The 27,687-nt window shown below is 37.6% G+C and overlaps 1 protein-coding gene across 2 annotated transcripts in view; it reads right to left on the reverse strand.

Annotated features, from left to right (window-relative positions):
- LOC131688721 (uncharacterized) overlaps window positions 1-24,800 on the reverse strand; it is a 77,858-nt gene extending 53,058 nt beyond the window's left edge. For both annotated transcript variants that reach the window (XM_058973192.1, XM_058973191.1), the window contains exon 1: window positions 24,416-24,800. In XM_058973192.1, coding sequence (XP_058829175.1) covers window positions 24,416-24,512 — 97 coding nt within the window. In that variant the 5' untranslated portion in view covers window positions 24,513-24,800. The remainder of the gene's footprint in view (window positions 1-24,415) is intronic.
- Between the last annotated feature and the right edge of the window lie 2,887 nt (window positions 24,801-27,687).

Raw genomic sequence — 27,687 nt, forward strand, 5'->3', positions numbered from 1 at the left:
GTGGCAACCCGAAACAGGGTTTTTCCTTTCAATAATTACTTTCGATACTGATCCAGCGCTTTCGAAGATTGGAAATTCAATAAATCAAAAAAATCGATTTCAAATTGGCGAAATTTGAAGACAACCTCATGACTTCTAATCAAACCATTTAATTGTTTAACCCTTACAAATGTGATCATATTTTTGTTTCGATTATAGACATTTTAACCTTAAGGTCATTCGCTTCTTCATTCAGGTTAGGAATTTTCCTATAACAAATCTCTATTCCTGTGTGCGGGGTTGGGATTCGAACCCAGGTGAGCTGCGTGCATGACATTCAATGTACAAATTCCGCCATGCCCGCTCGGGCCTGATCTTATTTCGATGCGAGAATTAGGTTGGTATAAACATAGTTGATATCAAATATGCAGTAGTTTAGAATTTTATTCTAGTTACCTCATACACAAGATATTGAATTTTTAATTGTATTTTCAAATAAATTTCTGTCGAAAAAGTATTTGCCAAAATTTTAGTTTCTGTTAAAAATCCGGGCCCCCTTCAAAACTCCGGGCCCGGGGGGAAACACCCCGGTCCCCCCCCCCCTCTCGGCGGCCCTGGTCATGCCCTACTATGTTCTATTCGTAGTTGTTGCTTTGTATCATTCATTCAAACAGCCGACCTACTCAATCATTTTCCATTCATTTTCAATTTCATTGGCCCAATATCTCTCTACTAGGTTTTTTAAGCAAAACTACTCTGAACATACTTATTACTGCTCATGTAAGCTTGAAAACGCAACACATGTCAACATATAACCTAAACTGGCCTTTACAGAGCAGAGGACAGCTTTGAATGAAATTTGAAATGAAGACGTACGATTCTGTCATTAAGATCCCGCCAACTTGAAAGTGAATGATTGAGGTAGGCTTTGAATTTGAATCATGGTTGGGTTTGATTGAACTGAAAGTTGGCATTTGAATATGAAAATTTTCACCACTGCTCCCAACACGCCAGGTCTCCACCCAATAGAAAAATATTTGACAACCGTCTAGCGGAACCTTAAGAGGGGGGGGGGGACTGGTAACTGCTTCAGCGTAAAGAGATCAGTTCTTTTGTCAATTTTTTTTAGAAAGATGGGTGAAGCGAATTGATCGAAACTTTTGTACATTATACTGCATCATTCCAATAACATTCTGTAATTTTTTCTTGAAAAAATATCTACAAGTGACTCGGTGTCGGAGCTTTTTGTTGAACGTCTCTGGAAAAACACGATTTGCGGTGTTAACTGCCATTCAAAAATTGCTGAACCGATCTATTTATTTACTTTGCATACATATTCTATGTAAAAAATATTTAACCCCTACGTTAAGTTTTTGAGAAATTTTTTCAATTGAGGGATGTTTTACTAATAAAATGTTGGAATTGCTATTTTGCAAGAAAAATTCCGCTATTTATGAGTAGAAAATCCCTCTAATTGAAAAATTATCCCGAAAACTGAATGTAGAGGTTAGGTATTTTTTACATAGAATGTGTATGCAAAGTTTGAAATAAATCGGTCAAGTAGATATTTTGGCATGAGAAAATTACAGAATGTTATTGAAATGATGCAGTATAATGTACAAAAGTTTTGATCAATTCGCTTCACCCATCTTTCTAAAAAATATGACAAAAAAGTGATTTTTTTAAGCTGACACCCTTGTTTGACCAAATTTTGACCGTAACATTTCGATTAATTCGATTAGAAGAGGTATTACAAAAGGTTACCAGTTCCAAAGTGTTTGCATGATTATATCTAGTTGTATCGATTAATATCTAGAATCTTTAAGAGCAGTTATTAGTTGGTCGGTCTTAAGGCAGACTGAACTAAGTGACATTGTATTGATTTCGAGAAAAACGAGTTTAAAGTTTGCATTGCAGCATCCTTTACGTTATAATTTGAAATTAATTTTAACTATAATTCTTGATTATTGTCACATATTTCAAATCTGGTAAAGGTCTAATGTAATAGAAGAAATTATGTATCGAGTGCTGTCATTATCTCATTTTTCAAGATTTTGCGACTTGGTCCGGTCTGACTTAACACCGACCAGTTAATGATGTGAAATGGACGACAAAGCAGAATAAAGTCTACGTAGACTTTTGGGATAACCCCCTCCTCCTTCGAAGACAAACGTAGACTTTTACTAGACCCCCGTTCTCCGTCATGAGTCGATGTGGTTTATGAACGGTTCCCAATCAATCGGCTGGTTATAGTACACTGATGCCTCCTTTTATACGGATTTCATTTTTTTTTGTTCCTTAGAATGCAAACAGATCTCTAGAATATTTTGGTTTTGGTCCTTTTATGTGATGTTTATGTCACGAGTTTTTAAATTCAGGTGGTTCTTTTGTCCGCCGTTAAAAAGAGGCTTCCAAAGTATCGTATTTATATTTATAAATATTTAAATTCATAATACTTACGGTAGCAAAAAACTTAAAGTAACGACATTGAAATCGATAACAATGAATCTATGTTCATAAATATTGCTGTATATAGTAAGAACGCCCTATTCCTTCGTTTAATTGCACAGTGTTTCCATTCTCAAAATGCATGGAATCTTAACCGTTCAGTTTAGAAGTATTATTTTTTTTCGGAAAAGTTGATGCCTTTATGGATGCGCTTCTGCAGGAATACATGGTTTAGTGATTAATTTACCTATAAATGAAAGATAAATTTTATTTTTCATAGTAATTCAGATAGGTACTTTATGTCTGCAAGAAAGTTGTAGCTTGTTTTATTACAAATGAAGTTGCTGAAGACATTGTATTTGTATTTGTATTTAAAATTTGTGTTCATCTGACACTAAGTCTTAATGAACTAAACTAAAAATAATTAACCTAATGTAACAGCAAACGGTGACGAAATTGTGATGAATTATAATTGAGGTCAAAGTGCTCGGCAAGCTCGTTGAAGCGACGAACCATCGCCAAAATCGGACTATTAGCAGCGTAGTTGGTGTTTCGCATTTCGATGTGTAGTAATGTCCGAGGGCGAAGAACACGGGTTGGGGTGTAGAGGTTGATTTGTCCAAGGAGATCGGGAACATCATACTCAGCCAACAGAAGCTTTGATATGAAAATGGCCTGCGAAGTATGTCTACGTTCTTGCAAAGTATGTAGTCCTAATAGTCTGCAACGGTTCTCATATGGTGGCAGGTTCAACGGATCATTCCAAGGCAATTGACGTAAAGCATATCGTATAAATTTGCGCTGGACAGCTTCAATCCTTTCACTCCACGTTGCATGATAAGGGCACCAGACGATGTTTGCAAATTCCAACAGCGAGCGCACCAGTGAGCAATATAAAGCCTTGAAACACAGAGGATCCCGGAATTCGCTAGAAATTTTGAACATAAAACCTAGAAGTCGATTTGCTTTGTCGATGGTCGCTGACAGGTGATTGGTATAAGTTAGCCTTTCATCGAGAATAACACCTAGATCTTTTACGTGGTCAACGCGTTGCAGCTGAGTTCCGGCAATGTTGTAGTTAAAATTAAGCATGTCTCTTGTACGATGAAAACTGATGACAAAACATTTCGTAACACAAAGGATCAACATGTTTCTTTGACACCAATTGTAGAATGTATCAATGAGACACTGTAACTCACGGCAATCGGCTTCATTCCTTATCACAAGAAATATCTTCAAGTCATCGGCGAAAAACAGTTTCCCTCCACGCATTAGAACAAAGACCGCATCATTCACGAACAATGAAAATAGTAATGGACCTAGTGTACTACCTTGGGGAACTCCGGAATTATTGCAAAAAGATTCAGACACGTTGTCGCCAATTTGCACGACGCACTCGCGGTGAACAAGGTAGGATCGAAGCCAGTGGCAGAAACTCGAGGTACATCCTAGTTTATCAAGCTTTGCAAGCAGTATCTCATGGTTGACTGTGTCGAAAGCGGCCTTAAGATCTGTGTAGACCGTGTCCACCTGGAGTTTCCTGGATATGTTTTCAATGCAAAACGATGTGAAGCTAACTAAATTCGTCTCAACCGATCGACCAGGGAAGAATCCGTGCTGACAAGGGCTTATGTAATGTTTACTAGCAAAAAACAGCACCTCGTTGATAAGCGCTTCGAAGATTTTCGACTCAACTCTCAGCGAAGTGATTCCCCGGTAGTTCACGATGTTGCTTTTGTCATTTTTCTTGTGAACCGGAAACATAACTGAAAACTTCCAATCATCGGGAAATTTTTGCTGCTGAAGCGACATATTGAAAAGGTGCGTCAGTGGGATCGCTAAGATATCGGAACATTTTTTCAGAACAGCAGACGGCATAGCACTTTGTCCTGGAGCATAAGACGATTTTGTTTTCCGTATTGCAGAGAGAACCGATTGTACTGAAATAGTGAATACATCCATATCCACTGCCTCAATGGGAACATCACGGGTCGCGTTTTCGAGCTCGACGGCAGATGGCACATCAGTCGTGAAGACACTTGAAAAGTAGCTGGCAAATAGGGAGCATTTTTCCGCCGTTGTAGTCGCTACTTCGCCATTGTAGACCATCCTAGACGGAAGACCCGTTTCCTTTCTCTTCGTTTTAACAAAAGCCCAGAATCCCTTCGGATTTCGTCGTAAGTTTTGTTGGATGCGGTTCACATATCCTTTGTACAGCAATTTATTGTAACAGCGGTACTCATTACTGGCGAGTGCGAAAAAGCGCTTGAGAATAGGGCATCGACGATTTGTGTACGCACGTAGGGCTTTGGCGCGGGTGCGTTTCAGATTCCGAAGCATGGCGTTAGACCATGGAGGCTTCTTGGGAGGTTGATATTCTGGCACGGATTTTTCAACACAGTCAATGAGTAATCGGTTATAGAGATCGACTGCAGCATTTACATCAACTTGATCAAGTAGTACACTCCAGTCAATCAGCGATAGGGTGCGACGTAGTGCTGCTAAATCAGTTTTGCGAAAATTACGACGATTCACAGCTAAAGCTTCTTCATATTGTGGTGAACTAATTATGGAAATGGATATTTCCAATGCGGGATGATAGTTATCCAAAGGAACGATAACACTGGAAGCTTCACTCACAGAACACTCAGGCAAAGCATTCTCATTGACGAACACAAGGTCAAGAAAACGGGATTGATGGTTGGGAATCGTGCTTACTTGATTTAGTCCGTGAAAAGCCATCCCGTCCAGAAGTAAGCGGGTGGCAGGATTTGTTGTCGAGGATAACGGGTTAGGGTAAGCGTATCCACGTCCAGAAGAAACCCACATCAGTCCTGGTTGGTTGAAATCACCAAGAACTATTATCACATCGTTTGCATCTGCCTGAGAAGAAGCATGTTCTATAGAGTCGAGATGGAGCTGCGTAATAGTGCAGTCAAGTCGCTTTTCTGGAGGAATGTAAACAGCTCCAATAAAATAGCTCTTCGTCTGCGTAGTAATCTTCGTCCAAACAACTTCAATGCTTGATGAACTATCTACACCAAATTCACAGGAGGCTAGTGCAGAAGAAACAGCGATCAAAACTCCCCCGCCGCGACCATGAACACTGTTATGTGCGCTTCGATCCGCACGATAAACCGCATAAGAATCCCCGAAGAGCTGCATCGATGTAATACGATCATCAAGCCAAGTTTCCGTCAGAACATAAATATCGTAGTCGCCGTCAAGAGCAGCCAAGTACAAGTCCTCGATTTTCGTCCTTAGCCCTCTGACGTTTTTGTAGTATAGCCGTAAATCGTCAGTGCCACGTGGCAATCGTGCCGACATGCTGAAGGGGCGTGATGTACCCGATGGCATGCTAGAAACCAGAAGGTTTTCAGGAAGCGGATCGTCATTTAAAGCAAAATACTCGCCTGGGAAGGGAGTTCGGAAGACCCCCTCACGACCTCCGAACGCAGGGCCGGGACAACTGAGCTGGTCGCTGGCTGGTAGCACGACTGCGTCGGAGCGCTCGGGGGCTTCCGTAGTACGGTATAACAGGCGTCCCGGTGATGGCAGCGCAACTTGAATTTGTTTGTGTAGTCTCGGCGATGGCGGCGAAATTATTCTTCGTCCAAACAACAGCAAATCGTCGGAACGAGTTGTACCCGATGTCATGCTAGAAACCAGAAGGTTTACAGGAAGCGGATCGTCATTTAAAGCAAAATACTCGCCTGGGAAGGGAATTCGGAAGACCCCCTCACGACCTCCGAACGCAGGGCCGGGACGACTGAGCTGGTCACTGGCTGGTAGCACGACTGCGTCGGAGCGCTCGGGGGCTTCCGTAGTATGGTATAACAGGCGTCCCGGTGATGGCAGCGCAACTTGAATTTGTTTGTGCAGACTCGGCGATGGCGGCGAAATTATTCTTCGTTCAAACAACGGCAAATTGTCGGACATGCGTTCCGATGGTGGTTGAATTATTCCGTCATAGCTGATTGAACTGATGATGGTGAAGCAGGCTGATGAGTATCGGCCTGAACTGGAGACTGATCTGGCTGCGGATAGAGGGGTTTCCAAAAATTTCCAGCTGATACGGTGCGATTGCTCTTGAATTCGCGGAAAAGAATTCCTTCGGGCCATGTTGAAGCAGATAGGGCTCGCGCCTTGAGCTCAGGTTTGATTCCAACTTTAAACGAGATGAAATTCATTGTGCTTACGTCACGATCCTTTGCAACAAGTCTAACGACTTCCACGTCATCGGTGATAAGACGCTGTTTCGCCAAAATGGAAATTTGGTCAACAGAAACATCGCGTGCAATACGTGAAAGGTAAAGCCAAAACTTCGGTGTACGATCAGCTACTGTTATCGTGCCAAGAGATGGTGAAACAGGCATACCAGTACCACGTAATAGAGATGAGACATTAGATTTAGCCCCATCTTTATTCGGGAAAAGACGGCGAGCTTTGTTACGACTGGCTTCGGCAAATGGACGTTGAGTAGTCTTCGGTGTCAATGAATTAGAATTTATAAGGGCCGTAAAATTCGAACGAATCTCCAACTTCAACTCAGTTAGTATTTCACCCTTAAGTTGTTCGACAATTTGGTTGTGTGCACCTAACACCTCTTCCTGTCCAACCTCATAGGCAGCTCTTACAGCTTGTCGATGACGCTTATCGGACATCAGATTAGTGCAGGATTTGCATAGCCAAAATATATGCTTATTATTTAAAACATCGTCAAAGCAGTTTTCGGCAATCCCGCTGCATTTGGGATGAAAAGTAGCATTGCAAAATCCACGACAGGAGATGTGCGTTCCCGCAATATCATTTGCACACGAGTGGCACAGCAGCGTATTCATTTTCATTCAATCACACCACACACCACACAAAGCCGAACTGTTGTGATTGCACGATTCTACGAACAATGCCGCTCCACAAGCTACTGCTGTCTCGTAAATGAGCGGGTTGATAGGGCAGCAATAAAATTGATTTTCACGGTAAATTAAATTGCTTCTTAACGGATAATACTATCTTCGATTGACCTTCGTCACCTCACGGGATCGTAACACAAATAACAAGCGTAAACTAAACACGTAACACGTTAAAAATCAAAAAGAATATGGGAGCGTTGTTTACTCAACTCAACACAACCTAACAAGCAGCGATTGTATAGCTAGATAGAATAGTTCTCCCGTTATGGATCGTTTAACAAGCAAGACTATTATTAGTATTATTTTTTCGTGATAACTTTGCCATTCTTTTGCGGAACAAAGTAGCTTCCTATCTGTTGAATTTAAACAAATCTTTCGAATTTATCGATATCATCTGGGTTGTTTATACCTTAAATATCCCGTCATGGAGTAAGCAACATCATATAATACTAAAAGCACTAGCCTTATACTTTCATATAGCAGTAAAATTGTTAGTCGATCCGAAACTCCCGGACTCATAATCGCAAACTAAGTTTCTTCTACACCCTACAAAATGAAACTAGTTGTGTCAAAATCGGACAAAATTAAAAGATAAACATTCGACTGGTTTAATTTTTGACTTTCAGCTCCACCAGGCTCTACTGATTCCTTTTATGGCCCTTAGTAATTGTGCAAATTTGGGTGCCGATCGGTTGTGTCTTCGAACCCTCTAAAAATTTCAAAGTTTATATGGAAGTTTGCATGGAAAATCGGTTAGCATTGAAAATAAATTCTTAAAAAATCACCTCATCAATCAATTAATCAGAACAAAATTTATTTCTAACGGTATTCTTCTAATGAACACATTTGGGGACCGTTTTAAGTTTATGAAAATTCACTAAGAAAAGTTATTAACTAAAGAAGTAGCATGACTTCAAAACAAGTGGATTTTATTATTAATCATAGCAACCCTGTTTGAATAGCTCCATCGTTAAACAAGTGTAAACTAGACTTGCCACCCACCGCTCGCGTATGGCAGAGAAAGTGTGGCTGCGGAAATGAAAATCCTTAAAAAGTTTCAACTGATGTTAAAAATCGTGTTCTTATCTAATGATATAAAATTTTGAATATATATCATTTAATTTTTTACATTTTAACGACATTCAATTAGCTAGAGATTACTGGTTATCGTGTTTTTCCAGAGTTATGAAAATTAGAGACATAGTACTCAAGTGAGAGCAAGGATGTGAAGTAAACAGATCGGAAAACTAGAAGTGGCATGGTCATTAGAACAGGCTTAATATCGTACGGGCTTAATCTTTGTCTTCTGTTAATGAGGGTCGAGCTTAGGCAGTATAGCTACGAATCACCCGAGTTCACTAACATGTGTCCTGGTATCGATAGACGTGTCCATCTTTGCCGTGACAACCGATTTAATAAATGAAAATTATTAAATATGAATTGCTTGAACATAACTTTTTGAGATTTTGTCCGGGCTTCAACCACTGCGCAGTGGGTAAAACGCGACCCCCAGAGACACTTAATTAGTCGTTGCGGGATTCGTATTATAGTTTAATCAAACGCAACTAGTTTGGTCTACTGCACGTATCTGTGGCCAGTGTTCCGGAGGTTTAAGTGCCCGGAGTATTCCGGTATTAGACAAAACGCGATTCCCAGAGGCACTTAATTAGTCGCCGCGAGATTTTTATCATAATTTGTATATGAAAAATGGCAGAATTTGATAAGAAATCAAATGCAACTGGTTTGGTCCAATGCATGCATCTATGGCCAGAGTTACGGGGGTTTGAGTACCCGGGAATATTTCTGGTATTAGGGTAAGGTAGTAAAACTGAAAAATATTCTTTGTTCCTTTTCATATCTGTTTCTATTCTTCTAAGTGTTAACAACATGATAGGATATTTTTTTGTTCGGGGATGTTGTTTATGGTATTTGGGGGAGTGGAGTGATAAGAGAGTGTAGCCTATTTGGGTATCTTTCTGAGGAACAAACTTAATTTGGAGTAATTTGATTTCTTTTCCGATAGTATTCAATAAACATATATTTCTTAGCTGTTGTAGTAGGGTATTTCCACAATTAAGTATCTGAAAAATGTTTTTTATGTTATTTTCTTCTGAAAACGATTCCATACTACATTGTAGACAGCACGTGTGGGTAAATATAATAACGAAAAAGCATAAAATAATGGGATCGAAATGAAGATCTGATTCGAATTTCATATTAATACGCAAAGCTGCAATAATCACGGTTAATTTTAGAAAAAAACTAGAATTTAGCAAAAGACTTTCAGGCCTTTGGTATCATTGCGTAATTTTCAAGCTTCGCAGCCTTGAAGTTCTCTTTATGTTCGATTATGTATACTACTTTTCAGCACCAAGATACTAAATTCAGAATGAGATTACTTTTGTGTAATTTTTTACTATTTAATGACAGATTAATGCTAGCGGAAATCATAATTAAAACTTGTTCATAAAATGAACATGGTTTTAATATTTTATTTTTGCTGGAACTGTACTATGTAGTTTGTCTTACACTAATTAGTTCAACATAGAATTCAAGACGATATAGATGAAACCAGGTTTCCAATTTCGTTCAAGACGCAGCGAATATAATTGGAAATATAAATATAAAGGCATACAAATTTTAAGAATAAACAGAAATTGCCCTAATGTTAGTTTAAGGTTCTGGTACAGGACTAACGTAAATGCATTCCTTAACACTGATAAATGGTGAAATTTGATAAGAAATATAAAATTAAAAGTAATAAAAATATAATTATTAAAATCAGTCAGAATCTGAATTCAATCCGGCATCAAAGTCTAGTTATTTCAAAGCATCTAACTTATCATTATCGGAAAAGATATAAAATCACTCCAAATTTAGTTTAGTTCTTTACGAACATACCAAAATACGATAAATTCTCCTATTACCACACTCCCCAAAATACCATAAATAGCATTCTCGAACAAAAATTTTATACTATCTTGATTGTTAATACCTAGAAACTGAAATGAAAAACAAAGTTGAATATTTTGGCAGTTTTACTTTACCCTGATGCCAGGAATATACTGTGCGGTGTTTAGAAACTGATAAAACGTGGAATAAATTCATAACTTCTTGGTTACGTTGTAGAAGTATAATGTCTTCAGCAAATTTTATGGATAGTATCTAGGCCTTCATACTACAATAAAGTAGTTCGAAACTCGGTCTCTAAGCCGGCGCTTCCCCTAACGTTTTAATGAGGCCTGATAGAAGGATGGTGTCTTCGGAAAAGTTTTAGACAATACCATTCTAAGTAACTATTCTCAAGATACTATTCATGTGGGTTCCAACAATTTTGAGATAAAGCGCATTTCTTGTAATATAATTTTAATAGGTAATTTTCACACATAATTTACAGCATTTCAGTCCAATAGTGTATCTTTGTTCTACATTTTATCTTGGAGATAAATTCACTGTGACATTAACGCTATTTAAAACAAAAACAGGTGGAGAAGAAAGCTGTTTTCTAACAGAACGCCTAATTTAAAAAAAAATTTAAATCAGTTTAGCCATTGCTGAGATAATTATATGACATTAGTGTATTTACACACAGACCCACACACATATACATGTTGTTCTAATTTGTTTTCATAGAGCGTATCCTATACATTTCTTTTGTAATAAATGTAAAAATAATATCATTTCTTCTAGTCAGTCGCTTAACACTGTGAATAACACAGCGAGTAATAAATAATAACATGATATATTATTTTAACAGCTTTATCAATAACAAGTCTATGTTTTCAAATATTTCAGTTCATTGAAACAGTCGTACACCCAGTTCATCTATTGTTCGATCATCGATGGATACCAAATATGCCAAACTGGCCAGGAAGAGGTGAAGTACGGTCTTCCGCGAACTTGACCCTTCAGCCTCTTGCGCAAGCATTTTTGCTGCGCCACTCTTTTTGGATGGCTCAAGATTCGTCACACATTAAACTATGTGTGATTTTCTCTATCTCTTTTCAGCTACGTGTAGCCATATAGCACATGTTATTTTCTTGGACATCTACTAAGCAGAAGGTCACACTTGGGACCAGAAAAGACCACTCTTATTTTCTGTTGGTACATTCGTTGTTTTACACTTCAAGTAAAATCTTGATGTTAACTTCACGAAAATACCCTTAGGGTGTCGACCTTTTTTCATCCTATTCCCATTATCACCCCTCGTACTTGATGTCATTGATTAGAGCAACGTCTGCCATATTTATTCTCGTTGGTTCAAAGTGTAGGATTAAAATTGGGGCACAAGATTCGAGATTTTACTTCGCTCCAGCATGATTTTTTTTTATAATTTTCTATGATGCTTTTGTTGTTAAACTATTTTTCAGGAACGACGTAAAGAGAACTGCAAATTTTTACGCATTCAGTCGACTGTAGGTTTAGTAGTTAACGAAATAAAAAGTGCCGCACTCTCCTAGGCTTAAAATAGGATCATTACACTTTAAGCTTTCCACTACAGAACGGGGCAACTACCGCTCGATCACTTTGCAAACAACCGCACCATTCTTGAGCACCTATCCGAAAAGTAAACAATTCATCAAAAAATCGATAGATAGATACCAAAAAGTACTTGTTCTATCAATGAGAATTAACGGGCCCTTCGCGACGCACCGTGAAGTGCTCCTATGTACAGTGCTAAAATGCGATGAAGTAAGTGGATTTGGGGGCGTAATTAGTCGGGGGATAAACATTCAATATTCCGTTATAACGATCAACAGGAACTTAGGTATCTAGTTCCGGAACGACTGACTTGTCTATGAAGGAATGATTTTGACGTATTTACACCGAACACCAATGATCAATTCCCTGACTACGCCACATAACTAAAGGCAAATAATGAAAATGTTTGACCAACAATTGATCAAGACGGCTGTAAGCTTCTTGATACCACCATCTTAAACTGAAATGTTCAGCATTGCCGCAAGAGATCCGTTACGGCGTATTGATTTAGCGAGGAAACAAATTTATCTACGAGAAGTACCAGTAAATATATCCGGTCATTACCGTTAGACATATTTGTGTACCTGAACCACGCTAAACCGACTAGCCGGCAAAACTTGTTCTGTGCGTTCCAATTATTGTGAGATGTAAGATCTCTCTAGTACGCGAACTCTTCGGTTTGTGTTTCGGAAAATAATTTTTACTTTTCTTTCTTGGACATGAATGGCCCTCTAAATAACCGGTAGGATCAATCCTGTTTCGTTTAGGTGTTCTATTTGTTCTATCAGCCACGGGCCGAGCAAGACTATCTTATTATTTATAAACATGTTTTATGCGCAATGGAATATCCATGCTGAACCGCATGCTTGAAGCGTATAAAATCAGCGGCATGCACATGTTAGTGGTACGGTGAGAAATGCATCTCGCGGAGCGTTGTCGGGGTAAGTTGAAGTAGGGCATAAGCTGTGCAGAAGCTTGAGCTAAAAATGGGACAGCTAGTTCAACGCCCACCACGTCTATGTGTTTACGTCTATGAGGATACGATATCGTAGCAGCAGCTGTTACAAACGGTGGGAAAAGTTATAATGTGTAAGACTGTGCGGGATGGAATCGGTTATTACGCGGCTCATAAATTGTCAGCAGCCGCAGTAAGCTGATGTCAGCTGTTTGGACGAAAAGAATGAAAGTGAAATTTGGCGGGATTTTTTGGTACTATGGAACAACCGAAATAATTGTTGACAGTATTAATATGTTTTCATCATCGGCTTACCGGCTACACGTGAATTATATATCAGATTTTTGTTGGTATTATGATTATGTCCATATCAACATTAGAATAGGGCTAATAAGATTTGTAAACAAACTTTTGTTTTGCTGATTTCTCTTAATTTGTTATATTTTAAACCCAGAAGACATTTGAAATTGATTCTACCAAGGGTAAAGATGTTGATTCATGTGTATCTTTCATGAAATTCGACTCGACAGCGGAGTAATGAGCGAAATAAGTTTGTTTATAAAAATCTCATTAGCCCTTTTGAAGAATTGATATTGATGTGATGTTCGGCATATTTCTTTGCAGATGTTTTTATGACCAGATGTTCTTTTCATTCATATTCCTATATCGTGACAAACCTGATTTGAGCAACGAACCTGAAGGGGTTTGATCTATTCATTTGTGAGTAAAGCTCGATTAACTAGGCACATATTTGGTTGTTCAGAGTTTTTGCTGTGCTTTTGGGTCGTCTGGTATAGAGGGCAAAAATAATCGACTTTTTTATCCGTCTTATTGTTAGTATTGAACCTCTAGAAAGGTCTCCCGAAATCTCGGTAGCCACGCTGAACTTTTGTTTTAAACAGCCATGCATTCCACGCGTAGGGTTACCACCTCTGACAAGATTTTGACCGGAGATTTTTAATGACCTGGTAGTAGATTTCAAGAAACATATGAGTATTAGCTGGAATCAAACAGAAATATGAATCAAAGCGATTTCATTACCCAATGAGTTAAAAGTGATAAGTATACCATCATTCATTCCTTCTGATTTTGGTAATATTCTGATCGGAATATCACCAAAATAAACTCACATTTGCAAAGCATAATGCGCACCGCTATTCGGATTGTATTGTAGGTTTAGTTTGGTATAAAATTTCACTTCCCCGGCTAATCTCAAAGAATACAAAAGTATCAGTAACCTAGCTGTGGAGGATAGGCCGATCGATAGTCCTCCAAAACAGAGAACAGGAAGAGTAGAGAAGCAGGATATCAGCATTACCTAGTAATCACACTGCCCTGTCTTCCAAGATTCTTCCAAGAGAAAATACCCTTGATTTTTTAAATGAGTATGTCCAATATGATGTGTAGCCTGTCGATGTTGGTAAGCTATGTTAACCCCGCCCCACTTCCTACCTCTTCATCATGTAACAACATGCTTCATACATCCTTCTTTTACCCTTAAATGAGTGATGTAATTTTTGAATGGCTTTTTTTTGGCACTAATCGATAATTGAACAGATATAAGAGATAGAAATAAACTTGTGTAACAAAAATTGTGTATTTTCTTATGCCAAACAAAATCTTATAACATTTTGAAATTCTAAAAAATCACTCAGAAAAGTTACATTGAAAAAAGTGATTTTCAGGGGTGTATCATAGAAAACTCCACAAATGTGTATTGAAATCAACTTTGTTGAAAACAGTTTTTTATTATTTTCATAAATGACCAAACAAAAATTTGCTTCTCAGCTTTAATGGGATTAATCGCCAAACTAATACTTTAATAAGATGGGGAATATTTTATAGACAAACTTTGCTGAAGACACTATAGCTCGAAAATCGTTTTTTCGTGGTCAAAACAATTTCGATCACGTTTTTGCCTATTTGGAAACACTGTACAATCGAAATTTTTGATTTTTTAATAAACTGAAGCTGATAATTCGTCTTTGGTCCCTAAACGTAGCTGCATAACCTTTATTTAGTACAAATTTCCTTCAAGGGGTAACATACCTTCTTGCAAGAAAAATAAGTAAAGGAAATACGAAAAAGTATGTGAATTTATGTAAAGACATAAATTAATGATTTAATTACGTCAAAATTAAAGAATTGGCGGAGTTATGGTTTTTCCCCGAAACCCTTTTTTATTTAGGGTGTTATATATGTTGAGATGCGGAAAAAAGGGAAAACTTTGACTTTTTGTAAAGGTATGTAGCCATATTTTTATGAAATACTTGTTACACGTCTAGCGTAGTACAATATCCAATTTGCAAAATCCACTTGAGAACACAAAAATATTAATAATTGTCGAAGTTATAGTAATTTCCGCAAAACGCGTATTTTTTCAAAGAGGTTTGCCGTCCAAGAGCTCAACTGAAAGCATAAAACTAAAAAAAAATCATTAGTGTATGCACCTGTGGTGACGATTGAGTAAAAAAATTATTCTTTTTGGAAGCGAGGACGATTTTTCCAAAAAAAAAACACTATTTTCACCAGAAAAAATCACTAAAAAATTCATAACATTAATATTAAAATTTTCCTGAAAAAATGGAATCGTTCAAGGACACGGCAGTAAAATTACGAACAAGCCAAAAAAAGTTTTGAGATCGGTTGAAAAGTTTTTTTGCAATCGTAGTCACCGTAAAGACGTTTTTGAAAAAACATGATTTCGAGATAATCGCGTTTAAAGTTTCAAGTATAAGCCACGCATCCGTAAGAGAGCAAAATGAAAAACGCCATAACTTTGCTTCTACTGCTCCGATCTCTATAAAAATTTAAGATAACATTTTTAAGAACCTGAACTTTAGGATAGAAGAATAAAAAAAATCGATTTTTTGGTCGACCTCAACATAGGTAACCCCTTAAGAGACTTGCGGCGATTATGTTTTAAGACCAATAGATCAACCAAAATCCCAAAGCTCAAAAAATTCTATTAGTATAGGAGTATATTTTGTACCTTAACGATTAGTTGAATAAATAATAATTTTTCCCTGCATTCGGGAACTCTAAATTTCCCTAAAAAATCGATGTTTCAAGCTCTGAAAAAGTGTATAAAAATTCTTATCCATAAAACAAAAATTTGTTTCATAAATAAAAAGGAACCGTTAATGCATCGATTTTTATCTTGATCAATTCACGTCGTACAGTAGAATTGTAAACAATGTTCTTAAGTTATGAATGAAATCATCTTTGGTTTATGAATAATTTCTATAAAACTGTGAACCAGTTCATGTACAGAAAACAATTTGATAATGACGTAGCGGAACCTGGGACTGAAATTCACATAACGAAAACAAATGTCACCACTGATAAAAGCGTATTGCAGACGATACTGAAGGGCAATTATCTATAAACACATAATTTTTGTTCATGGTCTCGTTCTAGTAACGTAAAAAAGTAATTTTCCCAGAGTACTTGACACGTTGTTCACGATTTTGAGCAGTTTTTTTTAAAAACTGGGAATTTATGCATAGATGAGGCACCAATTAGAGAGAAAATCCAACTCGCTATTGAATTAAAAAGTCACATATCTAATATTACTGACTATTAAACCGAAACGAAACGAAATTTGGAAAAAATCGGCAACAGAACACTTTTTGCCACACGTGCTGAACAATTTTCATCGTCTGGGTAAAAAGATGGCACACCTATCCACGGTCTTGGAAGGGTCACTCTTTACTGTGTATGTAATCGCAGACTACCGGGCTGAACTAAACCGTGTCGTTAACGCCCATTGCCCACAGACAGACAAATTTGTCAATCGCTGTAGAAAGTGGTGTAAAATTAAATTCCAATCACTTCCAGCTTTCATCCCGATGTCAGCTGCAAACCAAAGACCGTGTCACCATCTGATGCCTATACGGCTCATAAAAGTACGGGCCTACACTTCAATTGCAGTTGAACGACAGATCTTTAACCCCTTCGAGGCCGCAGTCATTAAGCGGGCTGTTGTAAAATGGGCTAGTCTCTATAAACATCCAAAAATGCACGTTTAGTAAACAACTATTATTATCCTTTGTCATGTTTTGCTAGACATTTTTAAGATATTTGCTACTAATTTTAGAGAGATATTTTTAAATTCGCGTTTTTTTTCAAAATGTATGAGTGGGTTGAACTATAGCTGTACGATTACCAGCCGCCCTCATTTTCGGGGTCTGCGAAGAGGCGAACTATGGCCACTTGAAGAAAAGAGAAACAAATAACTTGGACTAAACATGACTCAGCAAACGAAAGTGAAGAAAGCAGCTAATCGATGCCGGGCGCGGATGACGATTGTGTTGAACCTGGGGTTGTGAGCGTCGTCTCGGGTGAATAATTGATCGGGGTAATTTACAAACATCACACCGCAGCACAGTGAATAGACGGCACTTACGCATCTGAACGTATTTGCCATCATCCACGCAGTCAAAGAGTTTAACCATAAAACATAAAAACCACTCCGGATGTTTGACTAATTATCGTAAGTAAATCGTGTTTGCGAAAGATACTGCACGTGTGTTCGATTACTGTCTTGGAATATATTACAGTGGTAGTGGAGAAATTTGTTATAAATTTCACTCGTACATATATCGATGCGTACGTGCACTGCGAGTTCGAAGCGTCCTTGGACGACTTAAATTAGTTATTTCAATTAGATGAAGTCGGTTTTTATACAGTGTATGTATAATCATATCATCACATTGCCGATTAAAAGATTATATCCTAATATTTTTTTAAATTTTGATATTTATATTTGACAAGGTTCACATAGGAAACTTCGCTGAGCCTAGGAACTGCATTCAAACTCAAAATTTCAACAAATAATATACAGTAATGTTTCGATTATATTACTAAGCGTTTATATCAATACTTATTCATGTTACCCACGATTATATCACAAATTTGTTTAGATCATATCACGCTTTTAAAAATCAGGCAAAGCGCGACGCATTCCGAACCACACGCCAAAAAATATGAATTTTATCGTTGACGTAATTGCAAGCATGACCGAATTTAACAAACCGTAATTCACGAAATGACGAAATATAACTGCGCTCCGTTTAATTTTACATGAAACCTATACATTACATGCGTAGTGACATACAATTACACTTACTGTCATTCAGAACAAACGCTATATGTGGAGTAAAATTACGTGATTTACGAAACACACCGACGTGTAAAATTAAAATCAATCTTAAAAGTCAGTCATTTTTGATGCTCGTATATGTCAGGGTCAGGGGGAGACGTAAGTTTACACTATTTTTTCTAGGTGCACACAGCAAAAAAAATCATGTAACTTTACGTCTTGCCAGATGCACATAAAAGGAGCGTCCCAATTCATATAAATTTACATTTTATTACATGTAAAAATGTGAGATGTTCGGCTTTTTCTAGGTCATTCAGTCTGAGTTTTACATCTAAAGAGTCACAATATTCAATTTTACATTTCATAGCATGTAAAATCCTATTATCGAACAGAAAAAGACGTCGCTGCGTTGTTTACGTCAAATGTAATTTTCATTTTTTCTCAGAGTGTGTGTATACATACCAAAAAATCTGAATTTTATCGTTGCGCGCCGCGGCGGAGACTTGACTAAAAAAACGATCACAGAAAAACTTACAACTTTTGAAAAATTAAATTAAAAATTCTGTAAAAAATCATGAACACGCACAATAACCTTGCACTTTCAATGGCTTTTGAGAGATTGAAGGTGTTTAGAGATTTATGCAGATTTAGCTGAAAACCTGGTCAAGTCTCCCCATGTTCCCCTACAGTCCTTTTTGTGCACTATTTGTATGTATGTTGAAACAGAGAGAATTGAACTGTAGAGTCCCTTCGAACATATTGATTTTAATGGGCAAGATATTTGTTTAAAACCTTAACCCTTCGTATATAATCGTCTTTTTTGCGACTTTTGGTCTGTATAGGTGAATTGTTGTTTTAAATTTTTATAATAGCCCTAAGTTTTGTGTTGGTTTTTCGATATTGTTTGTTTTGAAAAAATACTAACATCAATATTAGACACATGCTTGCGGGTAAAATGTTAAGCCATTTGGGGTCACTATAAGTCACCACTGCAATGTAAATTTGAATTCTTTTTACATGAAAATGGTGCGTAATTTTGTGCGAAATGCGAAATGAAATGAACAGGGAACATAAAGAACGCAATAGCAGCTGTTCAAGATGGTATCAGTATTCGATCAGCCTCTTAACAATTGAAGATTCCGTTCGAAACAATATGTGCTCGTGTGGAAGGAAAGTGCTCGTCATCAATGAAAGCGCGTCAGATATTTCGCGTTAGTCAACAAAATAATAATTTAAGGTGTTGTCGAAGTAGATAATCGAAAGAAATATGATCGGTTGAAGAGAAGGAAAAATGCTCCGAAACGCAACCGAGATCTTCCTACAGCTAAGCAACCACATGAGCCGCAATGCGCAACTTCCATTCCACACTCTGGCGACGAACAGGACAACGACGAAGTCATTCACAAGTACAAAACTAGACACAGCTGTTGAAAAAACACGTTTTTCGACATTTTTTTCCGCGGCTTCATTATTTTTCACATAATTTGCCACTTTCTCATTTCTTACCTGAATGGTCAATGGAATCCATTTATTATTTGCGTTAATAATATGTAAATAATCTGCAGTAATCGAATACTTAAAGTATAAGTTGGGCCGCTGATTTTCTAGGTGTGTAAATTATTTTATTTAACCTCGAATATGACCTATCGTACCTATCCATTTAAAAAACATCGAAGTACCTTCGTCTTATTGGATCTAGCTTGGAAAATATTTAGCCAGACATTCAATCGGTATACCGAAATGATGTCAGCTGTATAACCTTTCCAAAATTAGCGCAAAAACACCATCCCAAGAGCTCTACAAAAACTGAGCTACTTGACCCCACTTTACTCTATACTATTGAAAATCCCGTATAAATGAATAGATATCGGAAAATGTGAAAACTCCCCTAAATGAGCTAGTCTACTCCGGACAGAGCCGTCATTAGTAGGAACCACCTAGCGACTCAATCAAATACCACGAGATTATAAATAGATGTGCCGCGTGTTTGTTTGAGTCTGTCGAAGCCTGCTTTCCAAACGAGCAACATCATGTCTATGCTTTCCGGACAGTAAAATAAGCGGTAAACGCAATGGCAAATGTCTGTGTGTATGTATGTGTGTATGTATGTGTATGTCAAATAATGTCACTCAATTTTCTTAGAGATGGCTAAACCGATTTGTACAAACTCAGTTTCAAATGAACGGTATAACGCTCCCATAAGACGCTATTAAATTTTTAGTTGATCGGACTTCCGGTTCCGGAGTTACGGGTTGAAGAGTGTGGTCATACAGCAAATTCCCATATAAACTGGTAACCCCATTATTTCCGAATGATGTAATACATATTCAAATACGTTCAACATTAGTTGGATTTGCGGGTCTAGATCACAAATGATCAATTAAAGTAGTTTTGACCACATTGGTCACCTATGACGAATCTTGATGCCCCCTGGGAACTAGCCAAGTTCCCGAGCTAATGTCAGACCTATTTTCCAGAAAACCCTTAACCGATGTTTACAAACTTGATTTCAAATGAAAGATATAATACTCCCATTGACTGCTAACTGAATTTCATTCAGTTCTGACTTTTGGTTTCGGAGCTACAGGTTGGTTATTGCGGTCTCATAGGAATTTCTCATACAAACCGGTACAATCGTAATACCTCATAGGTTTAAAAACTATTGAAATAAACATCAAATTACTTCGATTCGCAGGCCTAGATCACTGATCGCGAATCAAAAATTATTGGAATGTATTGTCCACTATCGATAATTCCGGCAATCCCTGGGTTCCCGCCAAATTCAAGATCTAAAGCCACTTCGGTGACAACTGAACCAAATTTCACTAACATAGTCTCAAACGGAAGGTATAATTAATATGAAGTTCGGCGTTGAACCCTCCATCTACCCCTCTACCTTATACCTCTCAACTCACCCCCCTTGTGTCACCCCCCCCCCCCCACCCTCTCAGACCAACCTCCCACATGCATCCCCTTCATCCACCCCTTATACTAAGAAAGGTGATTCCACCATCCGAACTGTAAATATCGGCCCATCAATACATGGACCTGGAGCAATGGCGAAGGAAAGCGTGACCACAGATTTTTCACCTCAGAAAATCTCAACTACCTCGGCTGGGATTGAACCCATACCCACTGGGATGAGTGGTAGTCACGCTTTCCACTCGACCACCGGCGCCGTCTTACTACTTTTATGTTTTATGAACCATTTAAGTGTACCTCTGTCACGTTGCAACTCTGTAGTCTCTCCGTGTGGTTGTAGCGAACAGCTCTCTCTTTATAATTTCTAAGTCAGTTTAAAGATCCGTGTAGCCTTTGCGTCGCTGACATGTAGGCTTTAAAGCACGGTACTGCAAAAACCAATTGCGGATCCAAGGGGAGAGTCCTGGGGGTCCGGAAAAACCCACCCCCAGGTAATTTTCAAATTGTTTAGAAATTTTAAATTAGTTACAATTTTATACTAGATTCAAATTCAAAATCATTTCAAACAAAATTTGTTCACAAAAACTGAATTTCATTAAATGAGGTTTTTACGTACCGTCGTGGATATGTGGGGCTACTTTGCACACTTTAGTTTTTCAATATTTACTAACAGACGCGTTTTTATTAGTTTTATTATACCTTTGACATTTGTAGAGCCATGTCGTTTAACCATGTTGTATATGCCTTTTGTCATTTTTCTTAACACTGTTTACCAAAATAAACAAAATACTTAAAGGGTCGATAAAAGTGATTGGAGGCTCGTAAAATAAAACTGTTCAACAAAACATAAAATCTTAAGTGTTCCGATACCACATACTGTTTTTTCGGAAAGAAGAAGAAAAAAGATGAACAATGACGTTTTCCGTTTGTTTCTAGTACGTCAGGATCGGTTTTTATTAGCATTCAAAGATTTTTGTGCTTGTGTTTTTTATTTTGCGAAATTTTAAATCCCACCGTATGCTATTTTTATAATTGATAATGGAAAAAATCTTTAAATGCTCTTAAAAACCTATTCTGACATACTAGAAATAAACTGATATTGCCATTTTTCATCATTTTCCTTTTTTCTCTCTACGAAAATCAATAAGCAACCTACTCAAGTTTTTTTGACAAGTAACGTTGTAAATGTTAAATTAAAATGAATCCCTTATTTTAGAAAATGCGATAAGTGGGTGATACTTTATTGTTGAATAATCCTCTGATATCAGTATAAATTAATGATATTTCAATAAAAGTAAATAAAACTGGTTAATTTTTATTTTATATCGAATTCAAGAAGTATGCAAAGTAGCCCCCAGCTGCTCCACAAAAAATATTTTTAAACGCTATATGAACAACTTTTTAATGTGTGAACCAATTTTGCTCACATTTGGCATAAATAATACATACACGATGACTATAAATCTGTGCTGAAATGATACAAATCCATCGATTATTAAAGGAGTTATAATTCGTCAAAATCGAAAAATTGATAAAAAGAGCGCAAAGATACTCCGCACGATGGTATTGTACAATGCCATGTAAAATGTAAAAATAATTTAAAAGCGATATCTTAGTAGTAAATAATTAAATCATGTAAACATCAAACAAACAATATAAACAATCTAAAGTCGCTAATAATGGCTGAAACCTCAATTTAGTGAACTAGAAATACATACTAACACAGACGTCAAAACAATTGATAAGTATATAAAAGGACACCGCGAAAAGCAATGTTTTCTACGAGTTTTTTGTCATACCACGTCTAGTTATTACTCTCGAAATTTAAAAATGTTACACCTTGTTTTAACTTAAATTGTTTTTAGAATGAGCTTGTAGGACCTAAAGAGACTAGAACAACAAAGAGACGCCATGTTCCGTTTGGAATTCCAATTTTACTGTCAATGTCATTCTAAACGAACAAGAGAGTTGTCAATCGTAAATGTTTAGCATTATGTGGCATTGTTTTTAAGGAAGTATTGTTATGCAATTCATAAAAATTACTAAATATTTAAAAAAAAATTATATCCTCAAACCAAATTTGTTACAATACCATCGTGTTTAGAAACGCTAAAGAGAAAAGGGCTGGAGCACGAAATTCAGCATGAGGGTAACGAATACCAAATGATGCAAATAATAAATTTTGGCCTAATATGGTTTTGCTGCTGCAAAATACGATTCCTGCGGATATAACTATGTTTTAGCTGGTCGAGGAACTTAGCAGACCAGAAGTCGCATCGAATTTTTGTATTGGTTAGAAGAAACAAACGGAATAACAACAAACAAGTTTGGTGAGGCTTGCACATTTGCAGTGTTGCCTGTGACCTGTAGCCTGGTTGCTAGAGTTGTTTTCACTTAATTAAGATGGCGTCTCTTTGTTATTCTAGTCTCTTTAGTAGGACCCTAAGAGAAGAGACGATAACAGGTTTCTTTCTTTTGTTTGTTCGACTATTCCCTGCAGCAAATCTGAAGACAAGGAAACATTGTTACGAGATTCCTTTTGCATGCTTTTCATAAGCTGAATATATTTGCATCTAGAATATCGCATCTAAACCCATAATTTACAAATATAGCAACATTTATAAAAAATATTTTTATTTTTTCTATCTTTTGTTTATTTGTTCAATATACATTACTATACTGTCATTCGATTTTTGTTCAATTTGTAATAAAATGTTGATGTTCAGAATCGATCCGGTAGCACTGTTATTTGGTGTGCTCGCGGCCCTTTTGTAAATATTATGAACGGTTTCGATTGACAAAACGACCAAACAGTAGCTGGTTCAATATTGACGTTAGGATAGGATAAAACTACAGACACTTTATACACAGACTAGCGAAGTGTCAAAAAATGCAGCCAAACGAGCATGAGGGTATTATGAGGGGAAGTAAAGAGGGAAGCCCATGTCTCCGCAAGTCTGTGTATAAAGTGTCTGTTGATTAAACTAGCTCGCGATTGTCTTCTCTTCTCTTAGGTAGGACTGACTTTGACTACTACCACAATAGATCTAAATATTGGTCGCAGTGGTTCGTCGCCAACAAAAAAAACTGCCTAAGATCCCATAAATCGACTACAGCGTAATTGTAAGAAAAACTGCGAATTAATTAATGCAACTATGTCCAGAAGTCACATCTGATAGAAAAATAAGTTAATAAACAAACAAATTTCCGGTGCGATGAATTTTAAATAACACAAAATAGGAATCAACTCCAGAAATAATCGCAGATCTCCTTGGATTTTAGAGCAATCCAAAATTTTATTCCTTATAGCGATTCCGCCCAAATATTTTGCGCTCAATCTCTACAAGGAGAACAAAATCCAAAGAAAGAAAAACATTCCTCACAAATTGTGCAACCATACATTACATATCCCCTCATAATAAATTGAAGATTTTCTTTACAGCCGGCAATGTTTGCGTCTACGCCGACAAGCTACTTTCGGTTGGCACTTATGCTGTAAATCTCACACTTTGTTGATTATCTATTCCACCAAGCCCGCCAACCACTAGAGTCTGTATTAAGTGTTTAGTTTTGTCTATTTGTCCGTCCATGTTCGGATGGAATGTTTCATACCTTTATTTTCCGCTTTCACGGTTTGCGCCGACACCACACTGTAACATGCGGTGGTCACTAGTAGCAGTAGTGATATCAACTGCCGTTTCCTTATCATCTTCGATCCTGTATCAATCACTCGGGGTCACTGAGATACTTCACTTTCTATACAATTACTAACCGTGGCCTACAGTACACGGTTAAAGAGTAATACACAGTCCCCTTGTTCGAAACCCAGAGAATGGGTCAACTTTTTCGTTGGTGAATAAGTCGCACTTTTAATTGCACCCTGCTGCCACACTTTTGAAGAAAAATAAATGGAATTTACTTGCTCAATACTCGCACTATAACTCAGCAGAGTGGCCAACTTCACCATCGGACCAGGCCAGATCTGTTGCCGAGTGCGAACACAACTTTACCGATTCAAGATCAAGGTGATATTGAGCGCGATCTCCTCCCAACATTCAATTTTATACCACGTGAACAAGAGCCGGGTTTCGCTCGTTGGGTCTCATATGGTTATACACTGCTACTCTAGCTTGGAACCAGCCGAGCGATCCTGTTCATCAGAGGCCTACACAACTCTCTCGAGTCGGTACCACCCGTGTGCCCGTCGTATTGCTTATGGAAATGCAGCTTACAAGCGGATGAACAAAATGAGTAAGTTGTCCATAGGACAGCGGTCAATCCAGTTGGCAGAGGCCTATTTTTCCTCAGCTCGTTGTGACTTGCAATGCGAGAGTCACAATGTGTCGTCAGTGTCTGAGGTTTGTGAAAACTGTGACCGTTTACAGAGGAAAATTGCTGGCATTCAGCGCGAGGTATGGTTTTCGCGCTTTAGAAAGACATGATACGGCTTTTGTATTCATATGACTTCAGGACCTTGAGATGGTCGGTTCCGATAAATCCTCAAATAGTTACCGTAGGTGTCTTCTAAATTTTATAGGTGATTTCACTTGCAGTTCAATATCCGCTGCATCTCGCTGATATGGCGATGTCTCGATTGAGCTTCATTCCATATCGATTGATTCCAATTAGTAGTGTTTCTCGTACACATATGTATATAAATGAAATCAAGACAGTTAGCCTATAAAGAAAGCGTTCGTCTACATCAATCTCTTTAAGGGAAATTTTCTAATCCCTGCTAAATTTGATTATTTTGCTTTTTTGTATAATAACTCCAATATAGACTTTATGTATCCTTTCATATAATACCTCACGTCGCTGAATTGTTAAGTAAGCTTGACTCAAAAAGATTGGTACCTGCCTCAAAAAAATTTCAAGCAGGCCACCCAAATTCGGTGATATCGCAATTTCGATAGAAGATCCAATTTTTGGTAGTATTTTTCTCGGATTGAGTGCGTTTGACAGGTCTCGTGCTACAGCATAATAATAAGATAGAAATGGCGAGTCTTTATCCAGAGGGATTCAGCGTCTTTAGATAATATGTAAATGGAAGTGCGATAAGCAAGCGTTGTACACTGTGGTACACCTTTATTCAGCCTATAACTGAATTCAATGCGATGAAATACACATATTTATACATCAACCGATTGCAATGCAGGTTACAATTTATGAAAGAAAAATTTCTTAAATTCATTGAAAATATATCATTAAATTACATTAAAAGAGCTTGGCTGAATGAGCGAAAAATTTGTCGTACTTCTACGATTTTTTTACTGGTAAGCATAATCTTTTTCAAGGCAACTGTCACGAGTCCGAATCACCAGAATGAGAACTCTGAACATTGTTCAGCTTCGGATCTTTACAACCTGCGTGCGTCGGAGAGACAATTAAAAACACCTTTTTTTGTCCATCACCTAAACACCATATCTGATTTTTAAAGAGTTCATTTGAAAATCTTTCGATTTTGAGAGAAATTTATTTAACCTAGTCTTATTGAAACTAGAGACATTAGTGCATAGGTTTTGCCAGCCAGCCCGTTCCACAGAGAAGTAACTAGAACAAATTTCTAGCCATAACGAAAGATATTTCTTTTCGACTTTTTATTTAGTTATATTTGTTAGCATATCTAAAAGTATACATGAAATGAACGATCTGGAAAAAAATGAGTATATAGAATAAAAATTAAAAAAGTTAGTTAACCCTTTCATGCCCAACTTTTCTGTAGGGCTTGAGCTTGAGCTTGTGCGACCACCCCTGGCTGCTACTCCGTTATCGATCGGGACTAGCTGAAGTTGCACAGGGAATCAGTAGATAGTAGTAGAATTATGCTTGTGATTAGCGAAACATCTTTCAATGTGCAACTTCCTGGTAATCCTAAAGTGTTTCTGATCAATACCGGCGCCGGCCAGGCCCGAACGTAGATCGCGGAAGGAAAGGGAAGAAATGGTTAGTCCGATACTTGCTTTTGTTCAAGGCCGTATATACTACTGCACACTCCACAAGTATCACGGGAGGAGGATATTTTTGTTAGTAGAGGTATAGAAGTTGAATATACTTCTTCTTTACCGACCCCAGAGAGGTGATTCCACTACCTGGACTAGATATCGATCCACCAATTGGACCCATGGACCGGGGACCAACGGCTTTACTTCCCTTCCGAAGGAAGACGTGACCACTGATTTTTTCACCTCAGAAGAATCTCAACGACCTCGGCTGGAATTGAACCCAGGTCAACTGGAATGAGTGGCGGTCACGTTTACCACTCAACCACCGGCGCCGTCATAAAACGGTTGGGTCAAGAAACACGAAAAGCCTATTTTCATAAAGATAGGTGCTTCCATGGCAGTGCTAGAAGCTGGTCAATTTTTACCTTCTAATGCTCAATACAATTCTCCTAGAATAATTACAATAGTCCAATTACGTGGAAAACGTAGCCAACGACAGTCTAAATTGATAAGTTTTATCAGTTTTCAATAATATTGCACCATAACGAAGATATATGAAAAAATAATTTTCCGTCGTCAACGTAAACTGTCCCTGGCAGCACTGCTTCATCGGAATCCAATCAGACTAATTGCAGTAACTTCAGTTCTAGAGCTGATCCTTGTAACTGTTAATACTCAAATGAAAGGCAATAATCACATTAATGAGTCTTACTTGTTTTTTGAGCAAATCTCGCCTCAATAAAAAGTTATAGCTGTTTAAAAACGTTGTTGTCCACAAACAACATGGACATGAATGGGTTAAATGAAGTAAATGAATAAAACGAATTCCAAAACCATTGTTTCAGAATATTCTGAAGTGTTTGTGAAAATCCCATTGCAAAGAGCACGATTTCGTTCTTCTTTTCTTGGCGACGCACAGCGGGACGGAATCAAAAAGTGCCG

The sequence above is a fragment of the Topomyia yanbarensis genome, chromosome 3 (genome assembly GCF_030247195.1).
Source record: "Topomyia yanbarensis strain Yona2022 chromosome 3, ASM3024719v1, whole genome shotgun sequence".
In the NCBI taxonomy this organism is placed as follows: domain Eukaryota; kingdom Metazoa; phylum Arthropoda; class Insecta; order Diptera; family Culicidae; genus Topomyia; species Topomyia yanbarensis.